Raw genomic sequence first — 16,714 nt, forward strand, 5'->3', positions numbered from 1 at the left:
TAGTTGGGAGGGGGTGTGTTCGGTCGTCTAGCCTCCGGGTTGGGGGCTTCAACGGGGATAGTTTCTTCGGAGACTGGCTCCTGGTTTCGTCTGTATTTGTATCCATATAGGAACGCGAGGTAGGCTACGGCAATAAAGCCCTGTAGTCCAAAGAGGTTGGTGAGGTATTGTTCGATGGGGTTCATTCGTTACTGTTCGTCAACGTGGTTGTTGATGAAGAGTAAGAAAGTCTCGAACTAATTGTTAGCGACTGATTACACAAACAAGATTAAACAACTAAGCATGACTCGCACTTTGGTCAGGCGCTTTATGTTGCTCGCAGGTTTGTGTGCAGGGAGCTATCGCTTAGTTGAGTGAGAGTGAGTTCCGGCTAAGTTATCGGGTGAATAAACTTTAGTTCGAGACTGAGGTTTAAGACCTGCAGTCGAGCTACTTAAATACAGTTTGGGTCATGCTAAATATACTACAAGTGTCTGCAACGGTGTGGTAAACACACTGAACCCTCATGGTGGAATGCGATCAAGTCCGGGATGTTAGCATAGCGAGATTACGAGAGAGCCGATAAGATAAGATAGAGTGTGAAATCGTAATAGGGTCCGGACCCTTCTTGTACCATGCTGTGAGTGGCAGAGGCGAGGCAGGGGGTTTAACAATTTCATTGAAGGGTCTCTTTGATATGCGAGGCATTCTGCATGCCGTCGCAGCCAGCAACGCCAATCCGTCGAGTCCAGGATGAATATTGAAGTGCAGGGACATCGTGCCCCCCACTGAGCATTGGGAATAGATAATTAATCTTTCACAAACCATAGCTGACTCAGAATGGATTAATGGGAGAAATTGCTGTAGGGAATGGGAAGGGAATCCAAGAATGATGCGGTAGATGAGAAGGAAAGAGCCAGCCAAAAACCCCAGCTATTTGAGGAGGTGTACATACACGTGATGCAATGAACCATTTGTGGGAGGACACGTTCCTTCAGGAGATTGTTGTTCCAGGAGTGGAAATCTTGGAACGAAGGATTGGATGTCGGTTCCGGGTTAGGGGGATTTGAACTTTAGACCGGAGTCGTTGTTATGTGAATGCAAAGTAGATTTCTGAGGCAGGGCCAATGGATGCAGTTTCCTTTTCTATTGTCCTTAAAGCAAGGGTCCAGACATGAAATGAGGTCAGAGGGAGGTTCCTAATGTTACTTTGTCCTTTTTGAAGACGCTATCAGTTCTAGGTCCAATGGGGAGCCATCTGAAGCGATTTTGATCACAGGAAGCAGTACGAATGCTCGGAGATACGGTTCGACGGCTGCACTGGATTCTTATCCTTCTAGTCCAGTCAATAATCAGCGACATGCAACTACGCCTCCATTGGAGACTCAATTTCTTGGACCATCTGACCTCTAATAAAGAAACCTGTTACAGCATTGTAGCTCACTTTCGGCCCCATGAGGTGTTCATATTCCCCAACTCTCGAAATTAGTGCAATACCTACACCAGTGACTAAAATTCATCAAATACAAGTCGGCCAGTGGCGCACGCTGCTGACATGTTGTACAAAATCATCAGACTAGATTAACGGAGTCATTATGGTTTCATCAACACGAGCTGACTAAATCTCATAAGTGAAAGGTCTGACATGAAGAGCTTCCTAAGCTCATGATGGGATCGAAGAAGAGGATTTGGCTTTGCTATGTCAGAACAAATCAGTAAGCCGAGTGAAACACTCTGTCACCGAGGTGTGGCTTGAATATAGATGATAAAACGAATTCCCGCCCAGACAAAAACCTTTCGACAAGACATGAATGAGAAAGACTGAAAGGAATGACATTACCGAAAAATAGCGACAGTACCGCAGTGAATAGTCACTGGGGAAGAAGCCATTTACACATCGGAGAGAATTTGATTGTTAAATTCATTTGATTTGCATTGAGGTATATATATATAGGTATGAGATGTCCGTTATATGAAGATAAAGAAAAGTGTCCGTCGATAGCACTAATGTATATGCAAATCGATCTTTCGCAGCTGGCTAAGATGGCCAGGCTTTCGGCACGATGGGCATCCCTGACTCTTTTCAAAAGTCTGATGGATGCATCTAACATGAATATCAATCAAGGCCGTGTCATGCGACAATGATGGCAGAAGACTCACGATGAACAGAATACGTGCCCACATTTCGTCATGCTCATCTTCGATGACGGACACAAGCACACCAGACATGTTTGCTTCACAGTGGCTTTTGGTATAGGTTGGCGCTGCAGGTGTTTCTTGAGATTCTATAGGCTAAATGTCAGAAGGGAGGACGACATAAGGAACGGGTGAGCATACCAAGATCACAATGCCAACCTCCACCCGGGACATAGGAGCCTGCTCCTCCACTTTTTCAAGGGCTACAGGATCCTCCTGGTTCTCCTCTTGCTCTTGAAGATGTGCTAGCTCATCTTCCCACCCTTCGGCGTGCTTATCGCAATCGCCTTCTTCGTAATCACGGTGGTGATGAGTTGATTGCTCATAATGCTGTTTGTGGTCGTCAGCAAAAGTCGCGGTTAGAATTGAAAGAGAATGTACGATTTTAAGAGCAGAGGAGGATTGGAACTCCTTATTGCAGTCATCACAATAGTGATGGTAATCTGAAAGGATCAGATGCTGAGAAGGGAACCAGTCAGACGACATCGACACACGACAATAAAAGGGGCCCACCATCTTGTAGGAGTTGTTGTTCAAGAATCCCCACTTGCAAGTACCACAATACGGGTGTCGACCAGAAAAGTCGAGATGATTCCGCATAAGCTCAATCGACCATAGTGTCTGGTCGCATCGAGTGCAATATTGCGGATTGAATTCCTCTTCAGGACGAAGAGTGATTGCGGAAGACGAAGCTTCGCACGCGTTGGTGGTGTTTGTAGAGTGCAGTTGGTTGTGGTTGGTGTTCATGTTTGTATTGGAGAGAAATGAGGTTCCGCGGGGGCATTTTATACAATGAAAGGGGTAGTTGGTGTCTCACACTGGAGAGATTGCCTCTGGGAGCAGTGAGACAATTCGTAGACGCCTGTATTGACCCATGGACGACTGTTGGTCCATGACTGTACCAGACATCTGCGCAAGTCTGAATCTAGCATATGAGTGAGCTTGGCGCTGCAGCAGCAGACGTGACCTCCTTTGAATAAGGAAAGATCAACGACAACAACGACCATGATAATAGGAGTACCTTACCTTACCCCTTCAGTGGTTTCACAGTAGGGTTGAGGGAAAAACCTCCAGGGGGTTGGCGGTCAGTATTTTACCTATGTGAGCCTTGGAGGGGGTTTCTTATGTGGTATTTTACTATGTAAAATATCTTGTCACATGATTATATAATATAATATAATATTCCAGTTTTCCTATGATTTCTTCGTTTTTCCAAATGCGGTCGGAGTCTCCTAAGAATTCAAGAGGCCATGTCATCATCTCCCTTGGTGCTTCAGTGACCTATGAAAAGTCTTTGAATAATTATCCTTGAGTCTACATAGACCTACAGCTCGCCGATATGTGAAACTGAAGCAAGGTCGAAGCTCGACGATTCGTTGGAAGCCAGATTAATGAGAAACATTCTCCATTGTCTGTTATATCCTCGGGCGGTAGAAATTCTTGTCAGCTCAGCCTGAGTCCGCCTGCACGCAAGGGGGTACCGGAATTCCGGCCCAGCACACCGGGTAGGTAGGTAGGTCCAGCCGGATGTCACCAAAAAAAAAAGTTGACCACCATTTTGGGGGTCTAAAAATCGACTTCAAAGGTACATTTTAGAGTATACATGATACAATATATGTTACTGAGTGTGCTACTTACCTTAGGGCATCATACCTAGCGATACCAACACTAAGTCAATGCCATTGCAAAGTGGCCCTGCTGACTGGACATGATGACATTACGACATCCCATTAGAGCGCAGCCATGATTTAATCAGGTTTAAAGGAATTATTTTACACAAGTCTAATTGGTAAGAGATCCCTCTAATCAGGTCCTCTCGCCTTCTCACGCTCTCTCGCAGGTGTCGGCTGCTCCTTGGCACGTAATTTCCTGTATCTATCACATACGGTCTCAGCCTCCCCACGGGAGCCTCCCCCTGGGAGTCTCAGCCGTCTCACCAGTGAGTGCGCGACACAGTCCTCAAGCCTTACATGGTCTAATGGGCTTTTAGCTTCCTCCCTGTGTCTTGCTTTCTCCTTGGACTATATAGACCTGGCGGTCTCAGCGTGAACACCTGTCACTCTCGTTGAACTGCCAGGTACGTTTTCTCCTTATCTTGTAGTGTTTCCTTTAGCTTATGAAGTGCTCTCGTTGAACCGACAGAGCACCGTGTTTCTTCGCACTTCTGAATAAACCTGTTTATTCCATCGTCTCCTAAGACTCAACTAAACTTGAACTCTGGCTATGTCTTCTGGCTCTAATGGATCCACGCAACCCTCTAATAATATGCCTGCCACTGGAGGCTCAACTCAGCAGACAGCCACCACCGGAGTTGCCAGATGCTCTCCCAGTCATGAAGGTTCGCCTGCTCCACCGGATGCACCCCAGGCCCAAATCACCATCCGATGTGACGCTATTGTCGAGACTTTCTGCACGGGCGTCAACCCTTCGAAGCCAGATGTCCTTGCCCAAATCCTCAGGGTCCTCTCTGAGTTCTTCACTGCCAGACCCGGGCATGACGACGATTTCAACAACGCCCTCCGGATCTATGTCGAGATGCTCGACAATTATGAAAACGAGCAACGAACACTCCACAGAGAAGGAGAAGCCCAAGTCCGTGCCAGGGCTAGGAACCAAGAGGAAGAGGGAAGACAAGGTCAACCACGGGCCACTGATTTCCACGAAGAGGAGAATGACCAGGGAGATGCGGGAAGAGACGGATCTGATCATGGGGGAGACTCAGAAGATGGGGATCATGATGATGAGGGCCGAGGGCCTGCTAAACGACCGCGTATCGACGAGTCCCAGTTCCCGTGGCAGCCTGTTGGAGATATTAGGCGAGCACTCCTCCACCCTGAACTACAACGTACCCTTGAACTCGTCGAGAACTACACCCTTGATCTCAAGGCTGCCAGGCGAAGTATCACCAACTCTCCTGAGTGTCCCGAATTTCCCGAAGAGCAATGGCTCGCCCTCTTGGCAGGAAAAGCCATCAATCTCGACTCCGTCTTCACAGCCACCCATTCCACCTCGATCAATGAAGTCCAGACTCATGAAATATCTGAGGGAATTGCTATCCAATTCTCAGAGAACACACCGGACCCGGCTGAGCCTAAAAGGACCATCAAAACAGCAGACAAATGGACAACGACTTGGCACACATACACTCAGGCAATCCTCGTTGCTTTCCCGCATCGATACTGGGAACTCTCTCTCTATCAGCAATACATGTCATCTCTCTTCAGAACCGTCGCCATCTCCCTCCACGGTTGGGTGTTCGTCCTCGACAGAGCCATACGAAATAGGGTCGGACGATGCCGCAACATCCTCCTCTCGGAAACAGACAAATTTCGTGACCTTGAGCGATCGCATATTTCGACCTCAGGGACCAGTTACCAAGAGTTTGAAGAAGGGCGAGCTGAGTTGAGGCTAAAGAGGAAGAACAACGAACGCGCTCGGAGTCTCGATGCCTGTAGGAGGTGGAACGCAGGGGTCTGCCCTTCGGCAGATGGAAAGTGCAGATACCGGCATGTGTGCTCAAGTTGCAAAGGAGGACACATTGTCTCCTCTTGCCCGAGCAGAGCCTGAGGTGAAGAGGGAGGTCTTGGAGGGAAGAGGGAGGTTTGAGAGGGGGGCCAAGGGAGATGAGTGGGAGGAAGGAGACAGAGGTTTCGCGCCGAAGTACAAAAGAGGTTTTGTGTTCTCAGAGTTGGATGCCGGAAGAAGCCGAACTGCCAGTTGTACTGAATTTGAGTTGCCGGTGCCGCGGCCTCCAGCGAAGGAATACGAGAACACGGAGGCCATTAAAACGATTGAGGATCACCCTTGGTTGTTCAAGATCACTACGCCCATTAAGGTCGCCATCCTGGAAGAATGTCTCGCTACGCATCCCAATCAAGAGTTTGTCCAATCTGTCATCACATCGCTCAAGGAAGGTTTTTGGCCCTGGGCAGATACGCAACCAACGACGGAGTTCCCACTCACTTGGGACAACGCGAGGATGAGTCCCCGATCTGACATGGAACAGAAGTTCATTAGCAGATATCGGGATGAAGAAATTGCCACCGGACGTTTCTCAGAGCCTTTCGGACCCGATTTGCTCCCAGAGATGTATAGTACCCCTGTTCATGCAGTCTCCAAGCCTCGTTCGGAAGACCTGCGCATGGTATCCAATATGTCAGCAGGCTCTTACGCACCCAATCAGATGATTCAACACTCAGACATAGCAGGCTCACGTCTCGATGGCCTGCATATGTTATTTTCCGCTATACTGCGCTACAGGTGGAAATCTCCCAGTAATGCAAAAAGGGTCCTCATTGCATTCAAGTCCGATGTGTCAAAGGCCTACAGGCTCTGCCCGATGCATCCTCTGTGGCAGCTCAAACAAGTTGTCATGACTGGGTACCTCACGAGCGAGCAGAAAGCTGCTGGTGAGATGGAGACACTAGTCAGGACTGTCGACTGTAACAATAATTTCGGCGGAAGAGGGTCCTACTGGGTCTGGTACAGTGTTAATGGGCTCGTCACATGGGTAGCTATCAACGTTGAGAAAATCAAGGACTTGGGTTGCTATGTTGATGACGATTTCAGGTTTGATGAGTGGGGGAAATTGGAATATTACGAGCCATACGACGCGTTCTACCCTTCCAAGCAGACGAAGTTGCTCAAGTTGTGGGATCGACTGGGTGTGCCTCATACCAAGCCTAAGCAACTTTTTGGTTTGCAACTCGTAGTCATCGGATTTGACGTTGACCCAAACGCGATGACAGCCACTATGCCTGACGATTCTAAGGCGGAGCTTGTCCTCACTCTTCGGTACTTCGCCTCATCAAATCGCCACAATCTGCAGGAGTACCAACAAATCGCAGGATGGTTGAACTGGTCCTTCAATGTCTTTCCGCTCTTAAAACCAGGACTATGCAACATGTACGCCAAAATGGAAGGCAAGACGAACCCATTTGCCAGGATTGCCCTTAGTAATGCCATCAAGGACGACCTTAGGTGGCTCGCAGATCACATTGAGAGGTCAACAGGCATCTGCTGCTTCGATTCCATTGACTGGGACCTGATTTCAGACGCTACAGTCACTATCCTATGCGATGCATGCCTCGATGGTATGGGATTCTGGATCCCGAGAATAGCTTGTGGTTTCACCTGCCCTATGCCCGACTTGCCAGGTGGAGACGAAATCATCTTTTTCTTTGAGGCTTTGTGCGTCTGCGCTGCGATTCACTGGGTTGCAGACACCCTGTCTCCTGAGCTAAGGAAACGTGTGACCATTTTGACGGACAACTCCAACACGGTCAACATCTTCAGCTCCCTCAAGGCCTCCCCCACTTACAATCCCATATTAAAGTCCGCCGTTGACGTGATGATTAGTCACAGCATCGATTTGCGCATGCTGCACATCCCGGGCTCTGAGAACGATGTCGCGGACGCCTTGTCGCACTCACAGTTCTCAAGGGCTCGAGACTTGGTCCCTGATCTCATAATCCTTCCATTCACACCCCCTCACGATGTGCTGGGGGCGTCAAGATGTTGATAGACGTCACTCCTGGGTCCAGACAAAAGGCTCGTGAACCTTGGACCCTGGAGAAGCTTTATCATGAGCGATGCCTTGCTCTAGGCTCCGCAATTGATACATCAACCCTGGGACCATATAACTCTGCATTAAACTCTTACATCACATTCTGCAAAATCCACAAGTTCCCCGTCCAACCCACCGAGGATACCTTGAGCTATTACATCGTCTTCATGTCCGCCCACATCAAGCCAGACTCAGTGGGATCCTACCTCTCCAGGATCTGCAACAGACTAGAAAGTTTCTTCCCAGATGTTCGTGATGTAAGGAACTCGCCCATGGTCAGCAAAACCCTGAAAGGCTGCAAGAGACTCAAAGGATCCGAGGTCAAGCGCAAATCCCCTCTCTCACACGATAACATATGCCACGCAATCAAAACACTTGAACAGTCAACCGATTATGATGACTGCCTTTTCCTAGCGCTGCTAGTCACAGGCTTCAATGGCCTGCTATGCCTCGCTGAGTTGAGTATGCCTGACAAGAAGAAAGCTCGCAATTGGAGGAAGATCATCTGCAGGACAACTGTCGAATGGCTCCCTGAAGGCTATGCCTTTTTCCTGCCTGCCCACAAAGCCGACACAGCATTCGAGGGCAATAAAGTCATCATTCCGATGGACGAAGACCCCTCATTCAATCCCCTCCCTGTATTTTGACGATATCTTGCCCACAGAGACAGCCGACACCTCGTTCATCCTGCACTATGGGTCACCGCTGCCGGATCTGTTCCCACACGTTCTTGGTTCATGAAGAGGCTGCGGCAAATCTTCCCCAGCATGAAGATCGCTGGCCAATCCATGCGAGCAGGAGGCGCTACCGATCTTGCTGCACAGGGAGTACTGCCGTATCTCATACAAGTGCGAGGTCGATGGTCTTCCACAGCATTCAAAATATATATTCGCAAGAACCCTGTCATCCTACAGGCGATGATCAACACGAGAGCACCCCCCTCCTAGCCAGTTCACCGCGCACATTCCCAACGCACTTAAAGTTCTATTACCCAATAGCGCTCATACACGTGGTGCCTGGGTTGTTCCCAATTTGACTTGTGCCAGAGGGCAATTTTTCGGTAAACTCGGATGAATGGCCAGACACTCGTCGACCAATTAGATTGATAGCATACAGATTATGTTCAAAACACTTTCAATATTAATATCACGGCTATTTCAGGCGAAATAGTCACTGAATTGAGTCGAAAGATACCCAAATTTAGCATAATGACATCATAAATGTCATGTGAAGGTAGGTAGGTCCATCGCCGGTGCATGAAATTATTTAATCGACCCACTGTCTTTTAATTCATTATTAGGACCCCCTTGCCTGCGAGTGAGTTCGGGGACTAGTACTATGAACTGCATCATTTTACTTTTCTACATATTTTGTCGAGCGACAGTAGTAATGTCTTTTAGAATCTTCAGACCTGGCAATACTATGATCATATGAAATCTGGTAGCAGCGACCTACAGAATGGATGATACACACTACAGGCCCAGGATACCAGGAGAAAACGGCTAGAGCTCAACTATGACCTGACATAATCCTCCATAAGTTAAGCAGAGTCCTAGAAGGTGATGCAGCACTTACGCAACAATAACGGACTTCTGGCAAAACCAAAATGGTGCACCAAAGACAATGCACCTGGTGCGGAAACATTTTCTGAAGCTGGAACAGGCAATGAGATGATTAAAGCTATAGATGCAATGGAAACCAACCATATAGAGCAGACGTATCATATCTCAATGTGCCCTTATTCTTTCATCCTATCCCACGGTGAGGTGAGGAAGCGAAAATATGCCGAACCCGAAGAGTGTAGTTGGAAGCGACGTGAAGAGTGACCGTAGCTGATCACAGTTTTGCATCCTGTCGATGTCCACGACGCCAAGGAATAGCACCCTAGATAAGATTCAACACAGAATACGTTTCCCTGAGAAGAACACGTACCGCGCTTCCGTCCGACTGCAATCGCATTATCCTCTAGGTTGCGTTCAACCTATGACTACTCGCATCATTGGTAGCATTCTGAAACAGAAGAATAACCCTGTTTAAGTCGCTTAGCATATGGCCTGGCATCATTAGAAGCGTGTCGTACTGTTCAGTCTCTGCTATCATTGGACAGCGAAGAAAGATGGCCGTCCTCTGAGCCTCTGGTCGCATAACTGACTGGGAGGACAGTGACGAAAATGGTCGCCGAAAAAAAACAGATGTGATGGAAGGCGAGGTGGTCTGTTGAAAAGTGTTTGTCACCAGCGTGACCCCGCGCCGCTCACGAATCGCACAGCCACCGTCGGCTTTGGCGGAAGTCGAGCTTGTCGAAACGCGACGAATCAATGACGTATCGCCCGCACGCCGCAATGCCGATCCACTGTCAGTGTCATGTGAATGGACTTCCGAGTATAAAAGGATGAATTGTCCTTCGCACCTCTTTCCTCTCCTTGTCCTCTCCCCTTTACGCACCGTTATTACCTGCGAGCTGACATGAACTGACAGGCTATTTGGTTATATGCTACGGCATTGGGAACAGTTTTGCCTCTTCTGCATACCACCGGAATCTGGGTTTTCGACTTTCAAGCGATTTCCGCCGCTGGATGGCGCTCAGCTATGCTATAACTTACAGGCCCAGCACAGATCTGCGACACACTACCATTATGACTCAAAGAACGTCGAGCAGCAAGCCCATCTCTCTACTCCGATAGTATTTGGATGGTTGATGGGATACGCAGGTAGATTCAGACGCACCCGAGTTGGTCTGTATACTGTGGACTGTGGTCGACAATGAGTTCAGTTGGTCCGTGCTGCGACACGAGAATACGCTGTACGCAGATGATGCAACAAGGCGCTAATTCTGCTGTTCGCTTTTTGTGTATTCGACTTTCTTTCCACGTTTCTGCCGTCGACACACCAACACGAGCAGTCCATGCATCTCTCTTTCTGACTTCTTTCTGACCTGCAGAGCCCGCCTCCAGAGGAAGCTTATTCCGCCACCTTCAACACACATACCCGCTTTACCAGAGAATTGGAACCCCAGGGTCAGTATTTAACACTTCTTGGTCTCAGAATGTTGTTTTGACGAGCAAGATGTAGCACTTAACTAAGTACCGACGGCGGCAGTAATTTCAACTACATCAACATGGATGGGACTCGGACGAGAATGAAAGAGTCTTTCAAGCTGAAGAACCTCGTTGCGTCCATCCGAAGCATCGAGTTGACCTTCTACCGTATTCATATGGTAGCCTTCGTCTTCATACCGCTCATATTCTCAGGAATTTTCTACGCTTGCAATGGCAGGTTCCATATCAGCTACCTGGATTCGCTCTTTCTATGCTACTCCGCAATGACATTGACTGGTCTGTCGACGGTGAACTTGTCGACGCTAACCGTGTCGCAGCAGGTCGTGCTCTACTTGCTGATGATGGTGGTGAGTGAGTACGTCAGCGCGTAGCAGTGACATTCTGATGGATATAGGGCGATATGTCAACGGTATCGTGGATCATGGTGCTGGTGCGGAAGTGAGTGCGCTCTTCCGCCGTACTATTTACCTGACACCGTTGCAGACGCTATTTCCGAACACACTGTGAAAATCACCCCGACCGGTCAAAGATCCTTCCAACACGCAATGCTTTCCTTGCATCCATTTCTTCTCCTATCAACGCCTTTAGGCCTCACGATATTATCCCGATAAACGGCGATCACGCCCCGCAGCTCAATTTCCATCAGCCTACGCCGACGGCAACCATGTCCCCAGCAGTCAACTCTGGCGAGACAGCGTCAACATCCGTAAATGGACGAAGAAGCGAGGAGGGCCATGGTGATAACGTGTTGTCCGACATTCATACCTTCACTTCATCCTCCGGCACAGCTACCCTCCACCTTTCGCCCGTCCAGAGTCACGGTTTGACTCGACGCAGCGTAGACTTTGACCTCGCGACTTCAATGACGCCATCTATGCACCAGAGAAGGATGAGTGCTGCCCGCACTGATATCCCGCTCATGGCAAGATGTATGACAGTGTTACCCAACCGAGATACATCCGGAAATACGCCTGAAAATGACGTCCCCGGACCAATACAGATCTTCAAGAGACTGTTCAAGCGATTGGCTCCAGGCGCATACAAAAGGTTCCAACGCGGGATGACCGAGCCATGCACGTCTACTTTGGAGGCCAGGAGAACCAAGTGGCTTAACTTCGACCTAGACATGGGGCGGAATTCAGACTTTTACACCGAGACGTTGACGGACGAGCAGTTGAAAATAATTGGAGGCGCTGAATATCGGGCGTTGAGGGTTCTCAGTTATCTTGTGCCCATGGTGCGCGCATCGTCCCACATCAAAGGAGCTTTTTTTAACTTTTACCTAGTATTTTGTGACCACCCAGATTATCACTTATCTCATGTTTGCACCCTGGTTATCGACTTCTTCGAGCTATGACAGTGTGTTTGAGGCGCAGCCCCGTCTCGTCAAGAAGCCATGGTATAGAACTGTGCGTAAATTACATTCGATGTTGATGAGAATCTTTCTAGGTTTTCGCTCTTCCAGGTTATGGCGGCCTACACCGGGGGCGGTCTATCCTTGGTTGACCTGTGAGTTAGACCGTAGATAAACATACATTGAGTGCTAACTGTATGTTTCAGAGGGATGTTTCCTTTCCAGACCGCCTATCTCATCGTCTGTGAGTTTTCTACTTTAATGCAATTAGTTGCTCTTATGAGAAAAGGAAATATCTAGTTTCTTTAATACTTCTCATCTTAGTAGGCAATCATGCCTTGGTGCGTTCGCATACCTTCATTGTTAATTATGTACTGACTCCTAGTTTTGTCTTCAGCCTATATTGTAAGTCCTGACATTAGAAATAATGACTTGTTGGCGATTCCTTACATACGCTCTACTAGTATGCGACTCATAATGCAGGTATTCAAACATTCCTATATTCACTGACAATAAAAAAATGGTTTTCCAGATGGATATGTTCCAAATTTACCGAACCAGGGTCAGATCTGGACAAAGCATTGGACTTCCTTCTTCATCATCCTCGACGGTAAAGTCGGTCTTTGGAGGTATGGTTATGCATAACTGACTTTGGCGACAGGTGCTTTATCTATCTGTATGAACGCGCTTCTTGGTACTTGAGCAGAAACGGTCGTCCTGATATTTCCGCTGCTTAGGTTCCCTAGTCATCAAACTTGGTACTTGGTGGTCGTCCTACTTCTGATGAGGTTAATCGCTTCTCTTCGTCAGACGTAGGCTCCATTTTCTGACACTGCTTTCATAATAGTTTCGTGGAATGGATCGCATTCGGGGTGTTGAGTACGATCGGGCTGTCCCATATTGCCGTTCAATCGTTCTGATTGTCCATTCAGACACCGGATTGGAGTTTTATGAAGCTATGCCGACGGAGGATAAGATCGTATCGGGCTTGTTCCAGGGACTGGCTACGCGTGCATCCGGATTTTCGATCGTCCCTTTGGCTTCAGTTGCTCCTGCCCTCCAGTACGTTTTGGCTGTAATGAAGTACCCGATCATATTTTGAAATGAACGGTTTTGTAGGTTCATGTATATGGTAATGATGTACATCGCGGTATGTTTTTCCATCTCGTACCTGTTCTGCTTACCTGACTGCGTTTTAGGTATATCCTGTACGATTCCCGTCCGGTTTTGATGCTATAGATTCTGAGATTTTTCCCTGTTAGGTCGCAATGAGTATTCGGTCCACCAATACGTAAGTTTTAGTATAGCTTAAGGAGTGCACTTCTTATTTCACGACATCAGGTATGAAGAAGGATCGCTTGGCGTATTCGAATCCCCGCCTTTGTACGAGGAAGAATTCGAAGAAAAGGACAAGGAGCTGGGAGATCGGAAGGACAGGGAGCCTCGCCAGCGTGTGGCGAGGTACCTACGGTGGCACCTGCGCAGACAAATGTATGATGGTGCGTCTATGCCTGGATCTAATGCTGAAGAAGGATATCTCAACGGTATGCATAGATATCTGGTGGATGGTCTGGGGTGTCCTTCTTATCGCCATTATCGAGCGAGACAACATCACGGACGACAATAAGAAATGGTTCGATTTGTTCCGAGTACTTTTCGAGGTTGTCGCCGCATTCAGCGGGATCGGGTTGAGTCTTGGATTCCCTTTGGTATATTTTTGTCGTCAGTTTCGATTGTGATGCGGTGTTGACGTTGGATACAGGATAACATGTCATTCGTTGGTGCAATGAGACCGCTATCGAGGCTTGTCATCATCGTGGTGATGTGGGTATCTCTAGTTCGGATATTGGATGTAAATCGCTGACATCTTGTGCCATTAGGGTACGCGGACGACACCGTGGTCTGCCTGTGGCAATTGACCGAGCGGTAAAGCTTCCCCATGAGCTCACACCAAAAGGTAGAAATGTAGGGAAGGAGAAGGACAATAGCTCTGAACCGGTGGAAGAGGTTTCCGTTACTAATGTGTCATAGATTTTGGAATGTTATTTATGTTGCTTTGCTCTGGAGCTGCATCATTACTTATATATGCATATAGTTTATAGACCCGTCTTGATACTACTACCTACTTGTTACAGCAGTTCTCGTAATTATGTGGAATTCCCGTTTTCGAAAATTTATATAATTTATATGATCGTGTCAAGGTCGTGCTTGTATGGGGTGTACTTCGTGCCAGAAGCGAACAGCTTTTTTGACGTGGTTTTGTTGTTTTCATGCAAGAATGCATATTGGTATATATTATATTAATCTTATATTTATTCAGACGCGCCCATTTGGGAAAGTGCGATTCCAGGTGGCAACCTTGAGACCAAGAATTGGATGTCGGCTCCGAGTTCAGGGATTTGACCTTTAGACCAGGACCGTTGTTATGCAAAAGCAAAGTAGAGATCAGGTACTTATAGGCACGCAACTTCCTTCTCGGTTGTCCCTAAAGCAAATGTCTAGACAAGATGCAGGGCCAGAGCGAAATTCTCACAGTGCGACGTCTTGGAATTTTTGAGGACGGTAGTGGTCCTATGTGTAATGAAGAGCCGTTTATGGTTCAAGGAAGCAGAACCGAGTACTCTGGGAGATACGGTTCGACGGCTGCATCACGTTTCCATCTCCCAAGTCCAGTCCTGAATTAACGACATACACATCCATTGAGGGCCCAATCTTTTGGAAGATACGTTAATATTCAATCCTCTTCAGAATTTTAACCTACTGACAAGGTGGAATATTTATTCAATTTCCTTCAAGAGTCTTCCAATACCGGAACAATTACCACGAGTCGTCGAATATAAGGCTAGACAAGTCAATCACCGGCATCTGTTGCTCAAGTACAAAAAGAATCTGAATAGGTTCATTGCGGCGTGACGATTTCTTGGATACGAGCCTGTCATATCTCGCAGGTGGACATTGACAATATTATCTCAGAAGAAACTTGGAAGCCGAATGGAAGATTCTTGTCCTCAAGTCCATGTCCCGAGTAAACAAAGTCAAGCGAATCTACGTGGGGAACCCAAGTTCTCGACAAGGGATGGCGGAGAAGCACAGGGCGGAACGATACTACCATCGCTGCAACTGAACAACCACTGGCACAGCCGTTCGCACATCAGAGGGAAGTTGGCTGTTTAATTTATTGGATTTGCACTGAGGTATATATATATATATATATATATATAGAAGATGTCCGTTAAACGAAGATAAAGAAAAGCGTCCGGGTCCGTCGATAGCACTAATGTATGTGCAAATCGATCTTTCGCAGCTGGCTAAGATGACCAGGCTTTCGGCATGACGGGCACCCTTGATTCTTTTCAAAAGTCTGGCGGATGCATCTGCGACGAACGTCAGCTTGATATTCCTATGCTGTAAAAAGAGTAACTTACGATGAACAGAATACGTGCCCGCATTTCGTCACGCTCATCTTAGATGGCGGACACAAGCACACCGGGCATGTTTGCTTTACGGTGGCTTTTGGTGTTGGTTGGCGTTGTAGGCGTTTCTTGAGATTCTACAAGACGGCGTTCAACTAAGCAACACAAGAGGGATCAAAGAGCCTACCAAGATCACAATGCCAACCTCTACCCGGGACATAGGAGCCTGCTCCTCGACTTTTTTGAGGGCTACAGGATCCTCCCGGTTCTCCTCTTGCTCTTGTAGACGTGCTAGCTCGTCTTCCCACCCTTCAGCGCGCTTCTCGCGATCGCCTTCTTCATAATCACGGTGGTGACGAGCAGATTGCTCATAATGCTGTTTGTGGCCATCAGCAAAAGCCGCGGCTGGAATTGAACGGTGACGTACGATTTTAAGAGCAGAGGAGGATTGAACTCCTCATCGCAGTCATCACAATAGTGATGGTAATCCGAAAGGATCAGATGCTGGGAGGAAATCAGTCAGACGACGACGCACGACAACAAAAAGGGGCTCACCGTCTTGTAGGAGTTGTTGTTCAAAAATCCCCGTTTGCAAGTACCGCAATACGGGTGTCGACCAGAAAAGTCGAGATGATTCCGCATAAGCTCGATAGACCATAGTGTCTGATCGCATCGGGTGCAATATTGCGGATTGAATTCCTCTTCAGGACGAAGAGTTATAGTGGAAGACGAAACTTCGCACGTGTTGGCGGTGTTTGTAGAGCGCAGTTGGTTGTGGTTGGTGTTCATGTTTGTGATGGAGGGAAATCAGGTTCCACGGGGGCATTTTATACGAAGAAAGGGGCAGCTGGTGTCTCACACCGACGAAATTGCCTCCGGAAGCAGTGAGACACTTCGTAGACACCTGTATTGGCTCGTGGACGATTGTTGGTCCATGTCTGCACCTGACGCCCGCGCAAGTTCGAAGTTCGAGTCTAGCATATCAGTGAGCTTGGCGCTAACGGAGCAGAAATGGCCGCCTTCAAAAGTGTAAGGTCAACAACAGCGGACGACCGTGATTATAGAAGTACCTTGCCTGACCCCTTCGGAGGTCTCGTAGTCGGTCTCGCCGGTAAGTGAAACCGAAGCAAGGGAAAGCGAATCGATT

At 47.9% G+C, this 16,714-nt stretch overlaps 3 protein-coding genes across 3 annotated transcripts; 1 reads left to right on the forward strand and 2 right to left on the reverse strand.

The window, feature by feature from the left end:
- Positions 1-1,969: 1,969 nt before the first annotated feature.
- On the reverse strand, positions 1,970-2,906 carry EV420DRAFT_1583669 (uncharacterized protein). The gene is made up of 5 exons (XM_060474745.1): positions 2,689-2,906; positions 2,557-2,634; positions 2,317-2,505; positions 2,140-2,264; positions 1,970-2,083 (listed from the first exon to the last, which is right to left on the reverse strand). The coding sequence occupies exons 1-5, from the start codon at positions 2,773-2,775 to the stop codon at positions 1,984-1,986; spliced, it is 579 nt and encodes a 192-aa protein (XP_060323238.1). The 5' UTR covers positions 2,776-2,906; the 3' UTR covers positions 1,970-1,983.
- Positions 2,907-10,880: 7,974 nt separating this feature from the next.
- Positions 10,881-14,185, forward strand: EV420DRAFT_1279579 (potassium transporter; the record flags this gene model as incomplete). Its single annotated transcript, XM_060468151.1, has 18 exons — positions 10,881-11,147; positions 11,195-11,238; positions 11,284-12,037; positions 12,087-12,199; positions 12,250-12,309; positions 12,361-12,398; positions 12,638-12,764; positions 12,816-12,830; positions 12,892-12,942; positions 13,002-13,033; positions 13,087-13,216; positions 13,274-13,304; positions 13,354-13,362; positions 13,417-13,445; positions 13,496-13,653; positions 13,709-13,863; positions 13,917-13,978; positions 14,035-14,185. The coding sequence occupies 18 exons, from the start codon at positions 10,881-10,883 to the stop codon at positions 14,183-14,185; spliced, it is 2,226 nt and encodes a 741-aa protein (XP_060323239.1).
- Positions 14,186-15,343: 1,158 nt separating this feature from the next.
- On the reverse strand, positions 15,344-16,340 carry EV420DRAFT_1583689 (uncharacterized protein). The gene is made up of 5 exons (XM_060474746.1): positions 16,123-16,340; positions 15,991-16,071; positions 15,755-15,943; positions 15,580-15,704; positions 15,344-15,528 (listed from the first exon to the last, which is right to left on the reverse strand). Exons 1-5 carry the CDS (start codon positions 16,207-16,209, stop codon positions 15,429-15,431), a joined length of 582 nt encoding a protein of 193 aa, XP_060323240.1. The 5' UTR covers positions 16,210-16,340; the 3' UTR covers positions 15,344-15,428.
- Between the last annotated feature and the right edge of the window lie 374 nt (positions 16,341-16,714).

Source organism: Desarmillaria tabescens (genome assembly GCF_030435595.1).
Source record: "Desarmillaria tabescens strain CCBAS 213 chromosome Unknown EV420scaffold_85, whole genome shotgun sequence".
NCBI classification, from domain to species: Eukaryota; Fungi; Basidiomycota; class Agaricomycetes; order Agaricales; family Physalacriaceae; genus Desarmillaria; species Desarmillaria tabescens.

What these genes read in the sequence shown, in the direction of transcription:
- EV420DRAFT_1583669 (XM_060474745.1), bottom strand. Translation starts at nt 2,775, where the DNA reads ATGCGGAATCATCTCGACTTTTCTGGTCGACACCCGTATTGTGGTACT. An exon ending in CCTCCTCTGCTCTTAAAATC is followed by an intron (nt 2,506 to 2,556) that starts GTACATTCTCTT and finishes GACCACAAACAG; the next exon opens with CATTATGAGCAATCAACTCA. An exon ending in GGGCACGTATTCTGTTCATC is followed by an intron (nt 2,084 to 2,139) that starts GTGAGTCTTCTG and finishes TATTCATGTTAG; the next exon opens with ATGCATCCATCAGACTTTTG.
- EV420DRAFT_1583689 (XM_060474746.1), bottom strand. Translation starts at nt 16,209, where the DNA reads ATGCGGAATCATCTCGACTTTTCTGGTCGACACCCGTATTGCGGTACT. An exon ending in CTCTGCTCTTAAAATCGTAC is followed by an intron (nt 15,944 to 15,990) that starts GTCACCGTTCAA and finishes GGCCACAAACAG; the next exon opens with CATTATGAGCAATCTGCTCG. An exon ending in AGGTTGGCATTGTGATCTTG is followed by an intron (nt 15,705 to 15,754) that starts GTAGGCTCTTTG and finishes GCCGTCTTGTAG; the next exon opens with AATCTCAAGAAACGCCTACA.